Source organism: Corvus cornix, chromosome 7 (genome assembly GCF_000738735.6).
Source record: "Corvus cornix cornix isolate S_Up_H32 chromosome 7, ASM73873v5, whole genome shotgun sequence".
In the NCBI taxonomy this organism is placed as follows: Eukaryota; Metazoa; Chordata; class Aves; order Passeriformes; family Corvidae; genus Corvus; species Corvus cornix.
In genome coordinates this window covers 31,562,383-31,582,404 of record NC_046337.1, presented here as the reverse complement: position 1 = coordinate 31,582,404, position 20,022 = coordinate 31,562,383, and the positions used below count along the sequence as shown (strand labels likewise).

The window sequence follows — 20,022 nt, the reverse complement described above, 5'->3', positions numbered from 1 at the left end:
CAGCCATCAGGACACGGGAAATATGTCCCATAACGTGTTACTACATTATTGGTTTATCCCATAATACCAACAAAACAGTAAATGGCATGTAATAACCCCACAGAAAACTCATATAAATAGTGAAATTTTTTTAAACAGACAAAAAGCTGTAATTTTTATGAAGTGGATACCAAAAATTAGGTTAATCTTCTCACAAATGTTTTGTTTGGTATGACATGTAACTGAAAAATGCATAAAATATGCCTCCCTTTATGGCAAGTATATGAATTACACTCAAAAGTTTATATAAAGTGCCCCCTCTTCTTACACAGCTGTGCATGGGCAGGACAGTCTCATTTTGCTTTGTAGAACAAAAGTCTCAGAAATATTGCACTGGTTTATTCATTAGGCTTTGACTCCTCCTCACTTATGCAATCCAGCGTATTACCAGAGAAATTCAGTTACAAGAAAAATTACACTCTTGAAAATACACGATAAAGTAAGTGCAAACTGCATTGTAGGGTAAATCCTACAGTGTGCTGGAAGGCCCTACAAAGTCCCTTTATAGGACATAATTTGGAAAAGAAGTCAGTGTTACATATAAGAAGCCTAGGAAGTATGTTCAGGAGTACAATAGCTCCAGACTGTCCCACAACCAGCCTGCTCACATTTCAGGAAATCAACACAGACCACATCCATCCCGACTGATGAAAGAGTAGGGTCAGTACGCCTTCTCCCGACGATCAGTGTCTTTCTCAGAGGCATTGAAATTACATTAACCACAAAGGGGCTAGCAAGCAGCCGCAGACAGTGCAGGTTAGGCGGGTGAGGCTCGCAGCTCGCCAGCGCTCCTGCCCTCACAGAGCTTGCCGCGAACCGCAGCTGCCCCGTTCTGCGAACCCCAGGGCGGAGGGGAGGCTCTGTGCTATCCTCGGCATCAAGCAGCCCCTCCGCAAGAGCCTAGGGGGAAAGGAGTCGGAGAAAGAAAGAAAGGAAAATAAAAAGAAAAGGGGGAGGGGAGAAAAAAAAAGGGAGAATCCACGTTTCTGCATTTCTCTAAAACAAAGAATGTGAGAAAGCAGATGTAGCTCAGCGCAAACGACTCCGCCCTGCGAGGCTTCGGGGCTTCGGTGTTTACTCTCCCAGCTCGCTTGCCCAGCTGTCCTCCAGCCCCGTCCCAAGCCCTTTCTTTTGTTGGGAACTTCCCAGCGGCCGCAGCCCCGCCGGGACGGGGGGCTCAACCCGAGCGCCCCGCGGCAGCACTTGGCCTCTGACCGCCCCTCCCGCTCTGTGCCCGCAGCGAGCGCCGCCAGCCTCGGTCTTCCGCTCAAAAACCCTAAGCGCAAACCCCTCTCTGCCCCCTTCTCAGTAGGTAAAAGCAAAAGTCTAGTTACTCTTGCACCCCAGAGGTTTTCCATTCCGCTTACTAGCCAAATCACACAATAAACACACTGCATGCAAAGAGGGGGGGATTATGATAATTGTTTTAGAGGTAGAGAGAAACTCACCACCTTCATACTCCTCCACTTCTTGCGCTTTGATGGTTACAAATCGGCCTAATAAAGCAGCGAGGATGAAAAAAGTTCTCGTTTGTACCAAGACTGCCATCATGCCTAAATATTAGACATGTATCCTCCCCGGGGAGCAAAAAGTGCAGAATCGTAAGGTTATTTTAGCACCATGAAGCCAGCTGAGGAGTCTTTCTGCCTTTCCGCATCAGTTCCAGGACAAAGTCTGCGAGCCCTCTTTTCAGCACCAATTCCAGCGCAGTCTGCAAACGCTCCTTTCAGGGGATGCAGCTTTAAATAGGAAGAATGCTGCCTCCACTTTCTTCCTGCCCCTTTTCAGCTTGTTCAGGCTCCTAATCATCCACTCCCTGCCAAGCAACAGTCTGATTGATGGTAAATAACCGAATCAGAGCTGGCTTCACTCTTCCTTGAACTTTTCTCTTTACGAGCACACTTGCAGGATATTTTCCTGCTGCTGTGCAGTGCATGTGCTTTGTCAGGACCATTTAATAAGCAAGCAAAAGCAGAGTTTTAAGACACTGTAGGGAAGAGAAAGCTCTGCTTTTCACACACCCAGCGCACGCTTCCTGGACATGGAGGGTATAGTCCCATTTGGAGCCGATTCCCTTATTAGGAACGTGATCCCTTCCAGCGCGCCAGAGGATTTCCTCCTCTCCCCTGATAAGTGCACCCGGCCTTGCTGCGTTATCAAGCGGGACTCCAGTTCCTTAAGAGAGGCTCACAGAGCTAAAATAAGGCAGTTTGCTTCAGGAACTTTTAAGTAAGCACCCTTCACCCAAAGGGAAATAATCATTCTCAAATGAATTCTGTTGCTGAATAATCATTCCTCAAATGCCTACGTGCTCTATATTTACTGTCCTACCAGTTGGGAAGACTGTTGGAAATCACCGGAAGATGCTCTACACTTTTAACACCAGAATGACGATTCAAACTATCCAATTACCTGCTTTTCTTCAAGGTTCTCTGCCTCTGTTCCCTGAGAAACCTACCTAAGCCCCAGCCTAGTATTTAGCCCTTAACAATGTGCCTTAATTAGCATACTAGTGTGAGCACTAAGCAAATCTCTTTTGTGGATCACTTGCAACTGGGAGTAGAATGTTAAATTTCTTTCTTCCCACAGTGTTTATGGTCTGCTGAAAGGAAGCTCAGTCACTAATCCCCTCATTAGCTAAGAATGGGGTCATCTATACTTGCTGCAGGACAAGGTAGATTCATCTGCTGGGAGGTTTTCTGTGTTCAGCCATTTTGGCTTGAGAACAATCCCATTTGAAGTAAATATCTTCACCTGGATTCATACAGATTGGAAACTCCCTGGCTAATTACAGCATGATTTAGCACCTCTCAGTGATGCAGAATCCTAAAGCCTGTGAAGTTTTCTTCTGTCTCTTCAAAGGACCAGCATGCCCAGAAGAAGAAAGGTAACCCAGAAAATGGCACAGCACTTCGATGCTACATCAAACCTACTCTAACAGTAAAACCAGAGATTAATGAAAACATACACTGAAAGAGACCAACTTCAAAGTCCCCTACTCTCTTGCACCAAGCAGTGTTGACACTTTTTTTTTTTTCCTGAGGTATTCAAAGATACCTTCTGCCATTTCACTCCTAGGAGAGATTCCTACAGTGATATCTAGAAGTTGCCCTTCATATCTAATTCTGCTTTGGTCTCACCAACAAAATATGACATATAACTGAAACAGATGAACAATAAAACAGAAAAGGATGCAAATTGAATCCATCCCCTTATGCCTCCTCATAAATACTTCCTTTTATCGTGGTTCTGCATTAAAGATGTTTTCAGTTTTATTACAAGCACCATATGGAGTCATTAAGTCTACCATTTTTCATTTAAACAAATTCACTTCCAGGTCTGACCTATTTGATAGCATCCCATTGGATATGAGTGAGAGAAAATCTTCAGGTAGCACCACTGTGAACAGAGTCAGACTAAGCAATTAAGAGTGGGCAGATAAATAATTCCAAGTATGCTCAGTGTCACTTCTCCCCTCCTCCTCCCAAGAGGGGAGCAGCCAACATTGCATAGAATAATATTGTACATTTATGTAGCAACTTCTCTCCAATGGTTTTTCACTTTTTTCCATAGATTTTAGGATTCTGTAAGGACAGAGGAATGTGGAATTTTGCAAATTAGCCCAAGGTCATGGATTCACTAGTAAAGCCTTTTTTGGAGCTCATTTTTCTTCTGTGCCAAGGAAAACTTACACAAGAAAATTCCTTGGGAGGAGAATCCTGGGCCCCAGCTCCTGGAGCAGATTCTTTTCCAATCCACCTTCAAGCTAATAATTGCTATACATCCAGCTTACAGTATGTAACCACACCAAATTTAGTAGACAGAGACATTGCAAAGTGGTAGGACCGAATCCTCTTTGTCTAGTCCATCTCAGTAGAGCAATAAATGTGGAAATGCAGAACACAAACCTGGGCTCTTTCCACCAGCAGGAGACACTTGGAATTCAGGATGGTCTCAGTTACCAATTTGTGGCTGATTATTGACTCACAGGAGATGAAAAAGTGATATGACATGATTAAAAAATCACTCCCTAATGGAATCACAGAATTGTTTAGTTTGGAAAGGACCTTTATAGGTCATCTAGTCCAAGCACCCTGCAACAAGGAGGGACATCTTCAACTAGATCAGGCTGTCCAGCCTGATCTCGAATGTTTCCAGGGGTGCGGCATCCACCACCTCTCTGAGACCCCTCTTCCAGCATTTCATCATTCTCATCCTAAAATTCTTCTTTATGTCTAGTCTGAATCTTCATTTTTTTACTTAAAAGCCATTATCCCTTGTCCAATTGCAACAGACCCTGCCAAAATATGTGTCCCCATCTTTCTTACAGACCCCCCTTTAGGTACTGGCAGGATATTATAAGGTCTCCCCAGAGTCTTCTCCAGGTTGAACAAGTCCAACTCCGCCAGCCTGTCTTCACAGGAGAGGTATTTCATGCTTCACATTAGAGCAACCTTCACGTTTGAAGAATCTTTATACAACATGAAGGGAAACAACACCACAGTAAGCAAAATCTTCACACAAAAGCAGTGTGTCCTCCTTAATGATAAGCTCTAAAAAGTCTCTGTGAAATGAAAGCTGTCCCCAAAGCTAGGACACTCCTAGAAATGTCAAGATACAATACTCTGGAAAAAAAACCCCAAAACTAAATGCTCCCTAATATCCTGTTTGCTGATATTACCTACTTTTAGCCAGTAAGTCAGTACTAGTCAGATAGCTGACCTAAAAGTTGCATGTAAAATTCAAAATTACTCAAAAGTCAAAGAGCATTGTGAGTGATAGATGAGGCTAGGGAATACTATTAGCTAGTTGTGAGGACTCAGAAATATATTAAAATATAATTCACACACTTAAACCTTTCAAAATATCAAAGTCAGGCCAGAAAAACCCAATTTAGCAGCTTCAGATGCATCAGAGCATGCATACGTATGAGCAATTAAAATCCAATCTCCATGAGGGTCTCTCCACTAGAGTTTAAGGGCCTCTCACACCTTTCACGCTGTTACGTACAGTGTGACAGTGCTCCTGTTCTAAATTAATCTGTACCAAGCTGACAAAAGACATCTTCATCTAAATGAGCACGCTATCTGCTATGATTGAGAACCTGGGCCAGTGTTTTAGATCAATATGAAATCAGTGCATTCATGGAAACTGGAAATAAGCTCTAGCGGAATTCAAAAGGTATCTGTTCAAAGACAAGCAAGATTTTGCAAAGCAGTGTCGTTTCACCAAAGGGAGCTCAAGTCAATGTGAGAGTTGCCATCAAGTTTTATGTAGGCAGTTAAATCCACGGTAAGCGCGGTTTGAAATTTCCACCTTGTATAACTTCTTCGATCACACACTTAGCTTAAAAAAAAAAGGCAGCAAATTGCCACACCGTATATTTAACTAACAAAAATATAGTCCACATAAAATGCTTGCCCTTTCTTGGAATTAACCATTAAAATGAACATGACTGAAATAATATATGAGAGGAAAATAGTTCTTCCTTTGAAGTGTGTTCACTTTGCACTTTTAAGACCATTCCTGCATAAGGAATCAGTTTTCCCATTTTACACAGGTTTTTCACATAGTAAAAGGAGAGAAAATCCTGCTATTTAAAATGAGAAAATGTAATAGGAAGCTATAGAAAAGGGCAAGAATGAAAACAGAGGAATATTATACTACTTTTCAATCATATTTTTAAGTGGACTATATTCCAAACTGCACAGCCTCAAAATCATAATCTTCCTGCAGAGAAATCCACCAAAAAAGCAAGGATCAGCTAGAGATTTAAACGATGCTGTATCAGTAATATTGGTGCCCAATTGCAGGAGAATATTCCCATCAGCCTTTGTGTAGGAAGGTTTAATAAATGAATTTAAGTCCTAATAGAGGAAAGATATCTTTCTTGGTTGCATTCAATCTTTGTAATGTTGTTTCAGTTTATTTTTAATTTAGGGACATAGGATGATACTTCACTTTAAAACTGCTAATGTGGAGTCTTGGATTATGCCAGTCACCATAAATGGGCTTTTGCTATGAAGAACTCCAAACCCAGTATTCAGTAAGTTATTGGCACTGGCAGCCTTTCCTTTAGAATGTCTCAATTAAATTAAACTCAACATTAGTCTAAGAAAAAAAAGTCAAGGAATTAATTAGGCAAATAATTATGGAAAGTCTTGCATGAAGTCTTCTGAAAATTATTCTTTACCTAGAACAGGAAAAACAGCATCATTATTTTATTCCTTATTACAAATTCATTGTCAAGCTGGCTTTTGTCTGCATAAAAACTTAAACTGATTAAGTGAGAACATTAAAGGATCACAGCAAGCTACCCACTTAAGTGGCAAGGGCAAATGCTAATCCGTAATTCAAATAGGTCCCAGCTGATGGCCTTCACTGGCTTTTTTGCCTAATATTTAATTAATTTACCTTAGGGACCCTAAGATAGCTTACTTTGTTCTTTTACATTGAGTTAAAGTCCCTGCAAAAGGAGTTAAAGTCCTATCCAACAAGCATATTCATATCTCCAATAACTTTTCTCACCCAGGGAATCACTTGAACCAATGGGACTGTAAACAAAGAATCTGGCTGAAAGTATATTTTTAACTCTATTCTCTTGTAGGAGTAGGCTTTTTACAAGATGTGTTGAGGCTCAGGACTACTTAATCACCACCACTAAACTTTATCCACAATTTTAAAATAATATTTTTTCATTGTCATTCCTTTATTTTAAAATTCATGTCCAAGACTCTGTAGAACTATTTCGTCTTAACACAGATTTCAGACCACTAAACTGTGCTTTAATATGCTCAGTGCAGCCCCAAGCACAAAATGAGCCCTTAGGTAACTTGTCATCATGTCCTAGTATAACATACCTTGTCTTTAAGAAACAAAACACTGTATCTGTATTTTAGAGCTTAAATTGTGTTAACTTAGGACATGATTCAATCTGTTGATTTTATCCATTGTTGTTGACGTTTTGTATCTGTTGCTGTTTATTTAAATGGATGTAATTGCTGCAGGTTTCACATATTCAGAAATATTACAGAAATTATTCTCAAAAATGTAAGAAGCATCAATGACCCCACTGAAAGGACAGGAAGATGATGTGGAGCTCAATTAAACTCTTATTGCCCATGCTCTTATCTAAAGTCCCATGCAGATGGAACCCTATAGTCACCAGTATTTATGTGCAAGGTAAGGACCTAAAAGTGTGTGTCCCCAACTACCAGAAGCAAAATAGTCATATTATCACAGCATGCTGCCTGGACCTGTGTTCAGCTCTCCTGTCTGTATAATTGTTTCACTTTGGGTAAGAAAAGAGACTGTGGTTTCCATTGTTGGTCTCATGGACTAACATCCCATTGGCTGCAATCAGACTCTGTAATATTTGACCAAAGCATGGTAAATACCCCAGCCAATTGTTTTCCCTATCATTACACTGTTATTTTTAAAGCATTGATCTTCAGCCTTAGAGTTGAATTTGTGGAATATCCAAAGCTGATGGAGTCATCTACTTGAAACCTGGGGAATAAAACATTTAAGTTTGTAGCAAAATTCTTACCAATCATAACATGAGGAAGAAGTTCAGAATGCAGTCTTACATACCACATTGCTCCCAAGTTACATCTGATTTCCTAGCAAAATAAAAATGCTGAAAAGCCTGTACACACTACATGCCAATTAACAGAGCTGGCCTACAGATGTGACTGGAGAATGGCTAAAGCAGCTCCAGGATGGACTTTAGAATCACCAAGCTATTCACAGAATACATACATTAAAATTAATCTAGAGAAAAAGATATACATAATGCTCCAAGGAAAGCTAGTTACTGATCAGGCTCTACAGACTGAGTTTCCAAGTGAGATAAACCCCAAGGTAACCAAATGTTAGCTCAAAATGAGACTTTGTCAGCAGTTGCTCTGGGCCTGAGCCTGCTGCCTGCAGGGAGCTATGGGGGAACCACCCTGGGTGGCCTGCAGAAGGGAGTGTCTTGAGCAGATGGGGTACTGTGCAAGCCAAAAGTGGAGACAGGTCCAAGAAGTGTCTTCCCTTGGAGGGAAAGGACCACTAAAATAAGGAATATATTTTCCCCCTAAAACCCCATATTTATTATTACATCCATATGAAACAAAGTGCCTGTGACTTTACACACACTATAAAGTAGGACTGAAGGGATCCATTTACACAGGATATTGTTTTCCATGTAAAAAAAACCTTAGCAGATGTTTAGTGAATGTTCAGTATATATAGACATGTTTGGACAACGTTCTCAGGCACGTGGTGGGATTCTTGGAGTGTGCTGTGCAGGGCCATGAGTTGGACTCAATGACATTGATGGGTCCCTTCCAACTCAGCATATTCTCTGCTATAATGCCCTATATTAAATTTACACTTTCCAGAAAATCCCCATTTTTAAACATACTGGTTTTGTCCGGGATAGTTGAAGTGCCTTTAATTCTACTTACTTACCATTTAAAATCAGGAAAGGCCTCAGCTCCATTGACAAAAGGAACTTAGCTTGCTCAGCATCTTACTGGAATTGCTCATCTTTTTATAAAGTAATCTTTTTAATTAATATCTTTAATGAGTAAGAAGAAATAGATTTAATGATTTTGGGGCAGGCATTTTTGACACCAAATCAAAGCAGTAGACACAGGTGAAGGATTGCCCCTGTTGAAGTTAGCAGCAATAGTTCAGCTACTGAATTAATGTATTCTCTTGTGAAGGAAGCTTCCACCCCTTTCTACCCATCTTTTCATCACTCTGTTAATACATAATCTTTAATCTGCTTTAAAGAATTGGAAGAGTTGAGATAATCCTTTTAGATTCTTTCCAGCACTATTTTTCTTCTAGCAAGAAAATGTGATTTATATAGTAGCTATATTCTCTCTTAAAAGTGAGTCCTCTTCTAGAAAATAGGATCCACCTCTATCAGGTGATAAGATCTGATAAATAGAAAATCAGGGCATTCATAAAACCCAATTTAAAAACAATTTTAAAAATCATGAAAAAGGAAAATTTGTCATATTCTTAGTATTTTCCATGTTGACATAGACATTCCCTATTTCTTTCTTTTAAGCAGCCAGGGAAAAGCTGGGCCGACATGGATAAAATTATGGATAATTAATAAAAGGGGAATAGCAACAACAGTGGAAGGAAGTAATAGAGAAAAAGGAGGAAAAAAGAAATCAGCACTTGTGTAAGTCAGGGATATAAGACTTGAATTTCAGCGTCACATTCACACAAAGCTGAAACATAGAAAAATTTCTGTAACAGAGTTATAATTCTAGCACTGGGGGTGTTGGTGTCACTACTAGAATTATAAGCCCAGAACATTAAATAAATGTCAGTGATGTTGTGTCTAGGTTCAAACAGAGAATGCAAAAAAGGTTTATTCTGCCTGTTTTACTTTTCCATTTCCCTTCCATGCTGTCTTCTTTCCAATATTTTATAGCTTTTATGAGCCTTATTGCACTAAGATTCTATGAATGCATGTGTGGAGCACATTTTGGACTGCCTTTAAACATTAAGTGCTAATTGAAAACATAGTTTAATCAAGTTTACATTTAACTTTTGCTGTGAAAAAATGTGCAAACTAAGCCCTTTTAGAAAACTGCTTGAAGTTTTTATTTCAGAATTCTTTATGAGGTAGGTTTATTTTCAAAGTTATGACTCATCAGCAAGTGGATTTTCATCTGTTTAATGGGCTGAAGCAGATTGTTGAAGAGAATATCTACCCTCCACTGATATGCTTTATTTTGCTTCAACTGATTGCTTTCATGATGTAGTTCAGGAAATCATCCTCTTACCCTTTTTAAAGATTGATAGCTTAGATGAGTCTCAGTCATTTTACAGAATAGTTATTAAAGCTTAGAGATGATTGTACGTTTCCACAATAGCATAACTTACTTCCTTCTCAAAAATCCCCCTACCCTAAATGCCCATGGTAGGCAAAAACTTGTAAGTGGTCTTCTTATATCTCTTGTTATGTCACTTCCGACAGCAGCTGACATACTTAAACCTGGCGGCACTGCAGCACAGGAACACAACCTCACCTTGTAACCCTGGATCCAGTGATGGGGTGGTTTAAAATGTACCCAGAGATAAGTAATAGCCACAGTGGGTAACTGGACTGCTCTTTTTCCCCTCGGTTAATGACTGTTTGCTATCTGGGGAAGATTTAGACTTCTTGTTAGAAAGCAAGGGTTTGCATAGATGATTTATATTCAGGTACTTCAGAAGTATCAGACCATGTCACATATACTCTCCCTCAAATCTGCTGGGACATTAATTTACAACCACATTACCTCAGCAGGCAAATCAAGTCTAAACACTGCTGCACAGAGCAAAGCCCACACAAAGTGAGCCATGTACGAAAAAGCCCCACACAAAATGTGAGCAAACCCCAGAGATCTCTTTCACCATGCTTATTTCCATCAGCTAACGTGCTTTCCATGTGGATCCCCTAACCAAACCCACAGTCATGTGGAAAATGCCCATGCAGTGCAGACTGCACCCACTGAGCCTCCCACTGCTCAGAGATGCAGCCCTGGGCACTACAGGATGCTCTGCACATGTGCAGTAGGAAGACAGATTTTTAATATTCTCTGTCTACTTCATTCCACATCCACTACTTTATATTTCTAATTGTCACATATATTCAAACTTTATTGGATTAAGCTTTTTTTACAATCCAAGCACAAACACATCCAAAAAAACAAGTATAGGTATGAGTTAATTGCAACTTGTATTTCTTGTAATCAGGCTGGTTGATTAGTGATATCTCATACTGTGTTATCATTTTGATCATAATATTCCTACCAATCTTTCAGGGTACCTTCAGAAGGATTGTTTGGCATTGTTTATTTAATGTGATCATTACTGTCTCTTAAATACACTCCCGATCACATCTTTATGAAGAAAAGAGGACTGAATAGCAAGTACTTGATGTTCCACAGATTTTAGGAGAACAGGAATGAAATTTTTGATTGTAATTAGCTATTTTTATCCTTATATTTAAGCATCTCATACACTAGGTAGAAAACATAGATGAAAATGCTGGTTCAATTTCTTCTGTATACTTCCAACATTCAACAATGCACTAAATTCTCCTATGAAGTGCAAAGTTTAAATTGCATGAAGGATAATTTCAAGCAGCATGAAATAGATGCTTTTGCTTAGTATGAAAAAACACCTTATTTTTTGCAACTAGAATGCAAGTTTTAGCTACCTACTATTACTATTTCATATAATATTTTTTATTATTACTTATAAAGGTTGCAATAGAAAATTTCAAGTCATATACAACTTTAATGAAGCTGGAGGAATTTTCAGATTTTTTTTATCTGCTTCGTGGAATTGTTTTTATAATTACACCTAAGAATAAGAGACTGTCCTGAAGTTCTAGCCCTACTCTTCTGAGAATACAGGAAAACTTTTAATATAAAATCTTGACCTAATTTATTTGCATTCAGGAAGCCTGTGACAATGTCCCTCTGAAGAGAAAGGAAACACATGTCAGAGGCAAAGTCCCATCAGGAACTTGACATTGATCCCAGCCCTACCTTGTAAGACTCCCTTAGGAATTGTCACAAGTGTCGCAAGCCCCACTGAAGTCACAGGGCTCCATGCAGATGTTAACGCAAGGATATAGCAAACTCTTAAAAGGTCACCAGCATTTGGTCAAATATCCCTAGGGCTTAGACATTCTCCAGGACTCAGTTTATTTAATACATCTTCTCTTTTTCTTTTTTTTTCAGTCTTTTTGAAATCTTAGATTCTGGCTTGTACACCAGCCCTTTTGAATAATCTTGTGAGGTTTCTAATGAGAAGAGAAGAGAAGAGAAGAGAAGAGAAGAGAAGAGAAGAGAAGAGAAGAGAAGAGAAGAGAAGAGAAGAGAAGAGAAGAGAAGAGAAGAGAAGAGAAGAGAAGAGAAGAGAAGAGAAGAGAAGAGAAGAGAAGAGAAGAGAAGAGAAGAGAAAGGAGGTGGAAAAAGTTACTCCTAACCTCTTCTCAGTGCCACAGATGTTTGAGAATACTACTTATACCCATGAAGGAGACCTTTTAGGCCCCTGAAAAATCACTCAAATTGTAGAATAAAGCCATTTTCATTTGGGGGGAAAAGCAGGGAGAAGAGGGGGACCTACAGGCCATGAAGAGCTCATGGCACTACAGCTTCAGCATCAGTACTAGAAGAAACAGCCCACTGACCTGCTAAAGCATGTCCTGGAACAGGGCTTCTACCATGGCAAAGGAAAACAACCTTCCTGTCACCAACAAAATAACAAAATACAGATTCTGTGAAAAAACCAACAAGGCAGATGGAGCCTTTTACATTCTCCATGACCCCACACTGAGGACATGAGATCACAATACAACATCATTTTGACAATCTTGCAGTGGCTATTTGAATGTTTGTTGCTAGACCTATAACAAGGAATTTTAAAAGCCCACTATCTTATATATAGGCTCCAACAAACCATCAGAAGGCCAAGCTGAACTTAACACACACATAGACTAGAGGAAGTACTTAGTTAGAGTGGCACACAGACAAATATTTTCTTTGGCAGAGAATGAGTCTGTATAAACAGGAACATGGTCAAATCATGCACTTTTTGCAGGAACTAAAGTATTCAAACTCCAAAAAAAAAGACACTACCCAAAGCTATACAGGAAAGAAAAGAACAGCTAAATAATCATAGAACGATTCCTTTATTTTCATGAAGCTAGATCCTTTTTAACAGCATCCTCCTTCAGTGCTATTGTAAGGTTTTAAAACTCTAGATATGTGTTGTACCCAAAAGACCATTAGTTTCTACAACAGTGGATGCTTCAGTAAATCCTTCAATGCATCTAAAGACTGTTTGGAGTTGCTTATTTTCAAGCTGTATTTAGTGTTACATTTACACAGTCAGATTCAAGTCAGCTCTAAGTGCCCTGAGCACAGAGGTCAGCCAATGTCAGAAAACCCAAAGCCAAATGCTGTGTTTCTAATGATGGTGAGAAATGACTCAAAGAAACTGCAGAAACAATTACTGTAAGTGGTATTGAAACTTAAGTCTCTGATATTTACCAGCATTCATGGAAATAATTCTCCACTGTCAATAAGAAGGATATACCAAAAGTAGTTCTGTCTTTTGTTCATTCACATTTACACAGGGCCTACTGGAAGGCTTTAATCCTACAGCTTGGCTTGTCAACAATACTCCTCTCCAAACATAGAGATGCCCAATACTTATCCTGATAAGTGTGCTCTAAATGTTTTGTCCTATTTTTATTTGAAAGTGAATCTATCCATATTATTGAGGACTGACATAACTAAAGTTTGATCCACTTCTTTAGCAAACATGCATGATCTACACCAGGCTTATGGAACTTAGTCCTTCTCCAAGTTATCTCCGTTGGTCCTGGAATTCTACAAATTCACCTATTTCCTCCATCTCTGAAAGAAAATTTGTGTCTAAAGCATTTCAGTAGTTTGTCATTTAACAATCTAGCAAAATGTTCCCAGTGAATACTTTTTCCGTATCCTTTAAGAGTGACACAATATCCCTTTAAAAGCAAATGTACTTCTAAAGTAAAGAGCTAGCAAACAATTCATGTAAATATTACTTTTTCACGTTTGAATTGATGAATGCAGAACTGTGAAATGACCCCCCCAAGGGTGTAATGTCACATTCAGTTTTTTTAATTATGTGTATACTCAGACGCATTGAGTAATTACAGAACTTGTTTGTGGAAATCAGGTAAAATAAGCACAAGTTCTTCATCTGTGCAATCCTCTGTTCCCATTGTGGAAATGGAGAAGGGTTTAAATGGTTAACTGGAGATAAATATTTTTGTAAGAAAGCCAGCTGTGTGCCAGGCAGGAAAATTCAGTCACTAGTGTTCAAACAAAAAATGAAATACTTTGAAATCCCAAGGTCATCAATGCACCTGAGTAAGTCCCATTAAACTTAATTGACATTTTATACATTTGTTGAGGGCAAAACACTCTCCTACAGCTGCAGCTCTTCTTGAATGACTGTAGGCCAGACTACAATTTAAAATTGAAAAAACCACAGTATGTTTCGACAGACAAATCAACTTTTTTGGCTTTGGATTTGTGTTAGCTTGAGGCTTAGCTCTGGGTACTGGATATGGAGCTGCCGACAGCTGTGGCTCACAAGGGCACAGCTCCTCCCATGGTCCCTGCCCTGCCAGGGCACAGTGAGGGACTCAGCCTGGCAGCCCAGCACTGCCAATTCAAAGGAGGTCACATCCAAGTGACAGCCTCTTACTCTCTGAGCTTTCCCCTACGCAGAAAGAGACCCGGGCATGAGGAGAGCTGCTTGTGTCTGCACCCAGTGATGAAATTCCGGAAGGGCTCACACAGCAGCACTGCAGATTGGACACAATTGATCCCTTGTTTGGCAGGGTCCTGTTTCCTCAGGGCCCATTTCTACCTCTCACTAGGGTTTTCAAATACATCCTTTTAAATTGCTATGAAAGCTGCTGGGGCTTTAATAGCAGGTCAGGGTTAGGGCAGAGCCAAGCAGAGAACCAAAAACTGTTTCAAAGATAGTTCTCCTGTGCAAGCTTCATGCAAGTGCCCAGCTCAGGACATTCAAAGGTCTGCAAAGTCCAAGAAACACAATTCTGGCCAGATTAAGAGAGCTGAGAAACATGAAATAAATCATCCCCCTTTAAAATCCCATCTTCTTCAAGCAACAGACATGCCTGAGGTTTCCACTTTCCATCAGATAGCCAACGATTCTCCTGTCAGGCCATCCCTCAGCAGCTGGCTCTCTGCTTTACATAGTCCTACTTCATGTGAGTCCCTAACCAAAAGTCTGACTCACTTCACAGTGCCGTCCCAAAAGCTATTTTTATTTCCCAGCTTTGTAATTCTCTCTCAGATGTTAATCTACTTGCTCCTCCCTCCTTCTCCCACATAAGTTAAAAGTAAGTTAAAAGTCTTTTTTCCCAGCAAGCAAAGAGATTGTGAGCTAAAGCATTGCGGAACCAAAGAATTTACAATGTATCAAAAATTAACTTCCTGTGTATTTCTGTAGCAATGCAATGTTAAAAATGGGTTTTTTTGGTCTCTTAACAAAGTCCCGCAGAAAATACAGAGGGAGATTGGAAACTCAGAATTATGCTAAGGAATACCTCACTTTCCCCTGAACAATGAGGTTACTACAGCTGTGCAGTCATCCACCAAGAATTCCTCTTACTGGAACATAAAAGCTGCTATTTTATTCAAAAATTCCCTCCTGGATTTTTAAGTTCTAGTGAGACATGCAGGAGTGCAGGACTGATTTGTGGAGTGCTCAAATTTACTTAATAATAGGAGGGCTGAAAGAATATAATTCTTACTGAAACTTTTTTAAAAAGTATTGAAATTTAATTTAGTTGAACAGAAACATAGTATCATGTTAGACTAGTTATAACTATTCCCAGGTTTTGGCTATAGAAAGTAAAATTACATCTGCAAAACAATCCCTGACAAGCAGGATGAGTCACATTTCAATCTGTTTTCACTTAATTAGAGAAATTTTTTTACATATGTTGGGTTTAGAAAAAACAACACAGACAACCACTGCAACTGGAAAATTATTAAAAGGTGAAATGTAAAGGGTTTCAAGCTCAATGACTAAGGTATTCCTGAATCCAAGAAAGCTCTGAGGAAATAATGGTAACCTTTGTAATTTGCAGAAATAATAAATCAAGTCTTGTGAAAGGATGCCCAAAATACTTCTCAAAAGTAACACATGGTCTACCATTTGCCTAGAAAAGAAAACTTTGTTTTTAATCAACCTGGTAGATATATATTACATGAAAAGAAAAAGTGAGAAACAGAACGAAAACCTGAGAATAAGCAAACAGGAGAGAGAAAACTACAGCCTGCTTTCCATTTTTGCAATTGCTTTTTATTAACATCCAGTGAAGAGATGGTTCCACAGTGAAGCAACATGGTTTAAAATGCAAAGTGTTAATAATGGCTAAAAATGAGACTTTAAAGTTTTTCATCTTAGGAGGACATGCAAAAGATAATAGAAAAATAATATTGTTTGAAAGCAACTGAAGTAATTACAACCCTGTTGCCTTGTACTTTTGCAGAGGAAAATGATCTCTTACTTAAAAATTCTTCAACTGCATCGAGATGAACATGTCATTCTGAGATGCATCATGTCACCTCAAAGGCTATGACACAGAGGCTGTTGCTGAACTGAGAGATTCCCATGGGTACTTCAAGCATTAAACCAAAGTGACTGGGCATAAAGATTACATTGCTTTAATACAAGATTATGTACAACTGCCTAAGTTGAGAGAAAACACAATGTGTTTTATGTGGACACTCCTTTTGCTAGGTTGCAATCCTTTAAAAATAGATTTTAAAAGAGGTCCTATTTCTCTTCAAGTTCAGGAGTGCCGAGCACGTTTGGATGGGAAAAACAATTCTGTATTTGGGGCATAGTACATTTTTCCCTACTCAAAAGTAGATTAGAAAATATTTGCATACTTGGGCCACTTCCATAACTTGCTTTATAACACTGTGCAATGGTACTTTTTCTATGCAATGGTGTTTATTCCCTAATTGCTTTCATCCTTTAGTCTCAGTTTTCTCACAGGTTTCCGTACCTGTGCCTTGGGTCTAGGATAAAAGTATTTCATCTTCTCCCAACACACACACACACACACACAAATCAGTAGATCAGCAAGGAAAACGGGCATGGATTTTTGTTTTTCTGCCCACAGCTGTTAACACCGATATCCACATATCAATATCCACAATAAAGTTTGACTTGGATGGAGTCAGTGTCCATAAAAATCCTAACATTTTTAAAATTTATTTAGTTAAAATGTGGTGATAGCTCCTAGCATAACATAAAGTTGAAAAATCTTAAATTAACAAATTAGCAAAGGGAAAGACAGCGGTAACAACTGCATATAAAAAGTTGCAGATGGAATGTTGGAAACCAGTGGAAAATCCACATTATGGGATGTCATGACAGATCACAAAGATGCAGATCTAGATGCAATATCGGCAATGCCTTGACTGAAGCTTGCCAATGTCTACAGATGAGATGAGAGTTTCATCAGTTTGCCTATGTGGAAAACTTGAAATATGGAATTTGCCTGATAAATGAAGTTGGTGGTCCAGAAGTGAATACAGATCATTACACTAAAAAATAGCCAACCAGGCAAAGACCAGCTTAAAAGAACAGGCCAGCAGTAGGAAAAATCAGAGCCAAGACCATTCATTACATTAGGTATACTATCATTCCTGAATGGGCAAGCTCAACATGTAAAAACAGTATTTTGGGATAACCAGCACTACTGATTATATGTCTTGAAATAGGAAAAAAAATCTTGTCCACATACCACTCTTTATACAAAAGTACTCCTGTCCTCAATATTGTTCAGGGCTTCTATTGCATTTACTTTTGTAGAAGCAATTCACTTTTATTTGAGGTAGGGATGGAAGAAAACCTGGAGCCAAAAGATTCAGCATCCAAACCCTGTTATTCAGTAATCAGATGAAGGCCATAGGCACTAAGACAGACATCTGAGACAAATATAAGTAAAAGAATAAGCAGAAAGGTACAAAATAACTACAAGGAAGAGAGACAAGAAAATGATGAAATTCATTTGTGTGCCTAAAAACATCCATGTGTCCATGTAATATTCATACTCCCAGAGCTGGAAGGAATGACCAAACTGTTGATCTCTGAGTGCATCAGTGTGCAGGGGAACAGTGCTGTGATGTGCCAGTTCTGGAGGCTGCAGTTTGTGGGTGTCCTACACAAGAGGGCTGAAGCAGAAAGGAAATTCTTAATTCCTTCTCTGAGCCAAAGTTTTAGCTCTTACCCAAGACTGTGCCTGTGTCCTGGCAGCTCTGCCATAGAGAAATGAAACGCTCTTTACATAACAATGGGAGCAGCTAACTGAGAGATAATAAGGGCACTTGAATTAAATGAAACTCCTTGAATAAACTTCTTGGGCCTCAATGCATTTCTCCAAACCCCTGGGAATACCTGATGGGGAAACCTCTCCCCAGCCTGACAGGAATGTGCTACATCCCTGCTGGCAACTCCCACAGGAATGGGGAACCGTAGCTGCCTTACAGGGATGTCGGTAGCGGGTGCAGAGACTGAGACCTCTGTGCTGCTATTGCTCCTTTCCCGCTCCAAGAGCCTACATACCAGATCCATCCAGAAAAAATGGGGTTAAGAATCAGAGAGCAGCTACACTGCCAGGAGCATGCGGGCTGCTGGCAGAAAAATAGGAGAGCAGTCAAGCTTCAGACACAGAATGTCACAGCTTTACCTGAAGTATCACTTTGTAAAAATACAGAGAGTAAAAGCTTCCCATAAAACATAAAATGTGGTTTTCACATTAATGGTGATACTTCTCATTTCCAGAAAAGACCAAAGAACCAAAGATAAAATTAGCCTTAAATGCAAAAATTTAAATTTGCCATTATTAAAGCAAAGTAGAAATACATATATCATATTAGAATGTTTATCTGCTTGTTCAAATTTTATTTTAATTCCACAACCTCTATTTAAAAGGTTTTACTGCTTCTCTCTGAACACAAGTAACGTTTAACTTTCAGTAGTGAATTTACAGACCTTGCAGTAATGATTTATGCATCATTTCCTGCATTGCCAAGCATCTGTGGATGCTCCCGGGTAAGCAGGGAACACATAGGTTGAGAAACTGTATAAAACAAGCAACTGGCTTTTTACTTTGGAAGTCTTTCCACATTCAGCTATTTTAATGATTTTCAGTCACTGCAAGTCTAATTGATAGCAAACAAAACTCTTTCAGGCAGCCCTTAGTTTTACCTCGTGGTATCCTAGACTGAAAGGAGAAATGCAATTTAATGATACCCTTGCCCTTTAAAACCAGTGATGAACAATCCAGCCCTACCACCATGATATAGTAGGGTGTAATGTGGGCTGCTCTTCCAGCAGCATGCCCAACTTCTGTGCAGAATTTCCCTACAGACACTTCCTTGTTATGTTTGTACCCTTGCTAGCTGTGTCACCTGAGGGGCACAAACAGGGACCACAATTATGAAAGGCATTTCCAGGCAGAGAAATCTATCTGCCCATCATGTAAATACAAAATGTAGCAATTGTGCAATGCTGTTTTCTACACTGACATTTCACTGAATTTGTGTTCTGCTGTATGTTTGCTACATGAAATAATTCTGTAGAAACAGATGTAATTTCTCTTTCTTGACAACTTATGTAATTGATTTCTAATATATAGTACTTATATTTACCTTTATATTATTTATATTTTTGCAAATATTTTTCAGTAAATCATCTTGTTCCCGTTATTATTAATTGTTGTTAAATAGACTCTCACTTCAATCCACCTTATTTTTAACCTAGAAGCCAACTGGCTTTTCTACAGTTTTGATCTTCAAATGAATTTGATTTGTACCCATCACTGACTGCTTATGCCAAGAATTTATGCTTCCAAGGAAAACTTTGTCCAAGTTATACGGGTTAGACAAGTCTGGTTCTCTGATGGAATTTTTTCCAATTTATGCTTATAGAAGAGATGTCTTTTCACACGTGCAGCCACACGTAACAAAAGGAAACAGCTGTGTGCCATCTAACAGGAGACTCTAAATGACCAAATATTGGCATTTCAGAGCAGACAGTAGAAGTGATGCAGTCGACAAGCAGTCGTGGACCTTAAACAATGTCATTTAAGACCTAGCTTGGAGGCCAATGCAAACCTGCCTGCTGACATCCTCAGGGATCACAGCTGGATTTTCACTTCAGAGAAAGCACAAACTGCCTATTCCACTTACTACTAGATGGGTTGCCAGAATTTTGACCATACAGTTAGTGAGATGTGAAATACTACAAGACTAAGGAGGACCAAACAATTAAATGAATCACGATTGACTCATCTTTCTTGCTCCTTGTGAAGTGTTTTAAAAATTCTTTAACTTCCAGCAGTGCTGACATTAGTATTTACTTCATGAA

General features: G+C 39.2%; 1 protein-coding gene across 3 annotated transcripts in view; it reads right to left on the bottom strand.

The window, feature by feature from the left end:
- Window positions 1-20,022, bottom strand: part of COL5A2 (collagen type V alpha 2 chain) — a 171,160-nt gene that overhangs the window by 98,486 nt on the left and 52,652 nt on the right. Inside the window, exon 1 of one of the 3 annotated variants that reach the window (XM_010406500.4) lies at window positions 1,488-2,071. The exons of 1 other annotated variant lie outside the window; for it this stretch is intronic. In XM_010406500.4, coding sequence (XP_010404802.1) covers window positions 1,488-1,590 — 103 coding nt within the window. In that variant the 5' untranslated portion in view covers window positions 1,591-2,071. Of the gene's footprint in view, window positions 1-1,487; window positions 2,072-20,022 lie in introns of those variants that run through there. One more of the 3 variants, XM_010406501.4, reaches the window with a different exon arrangement.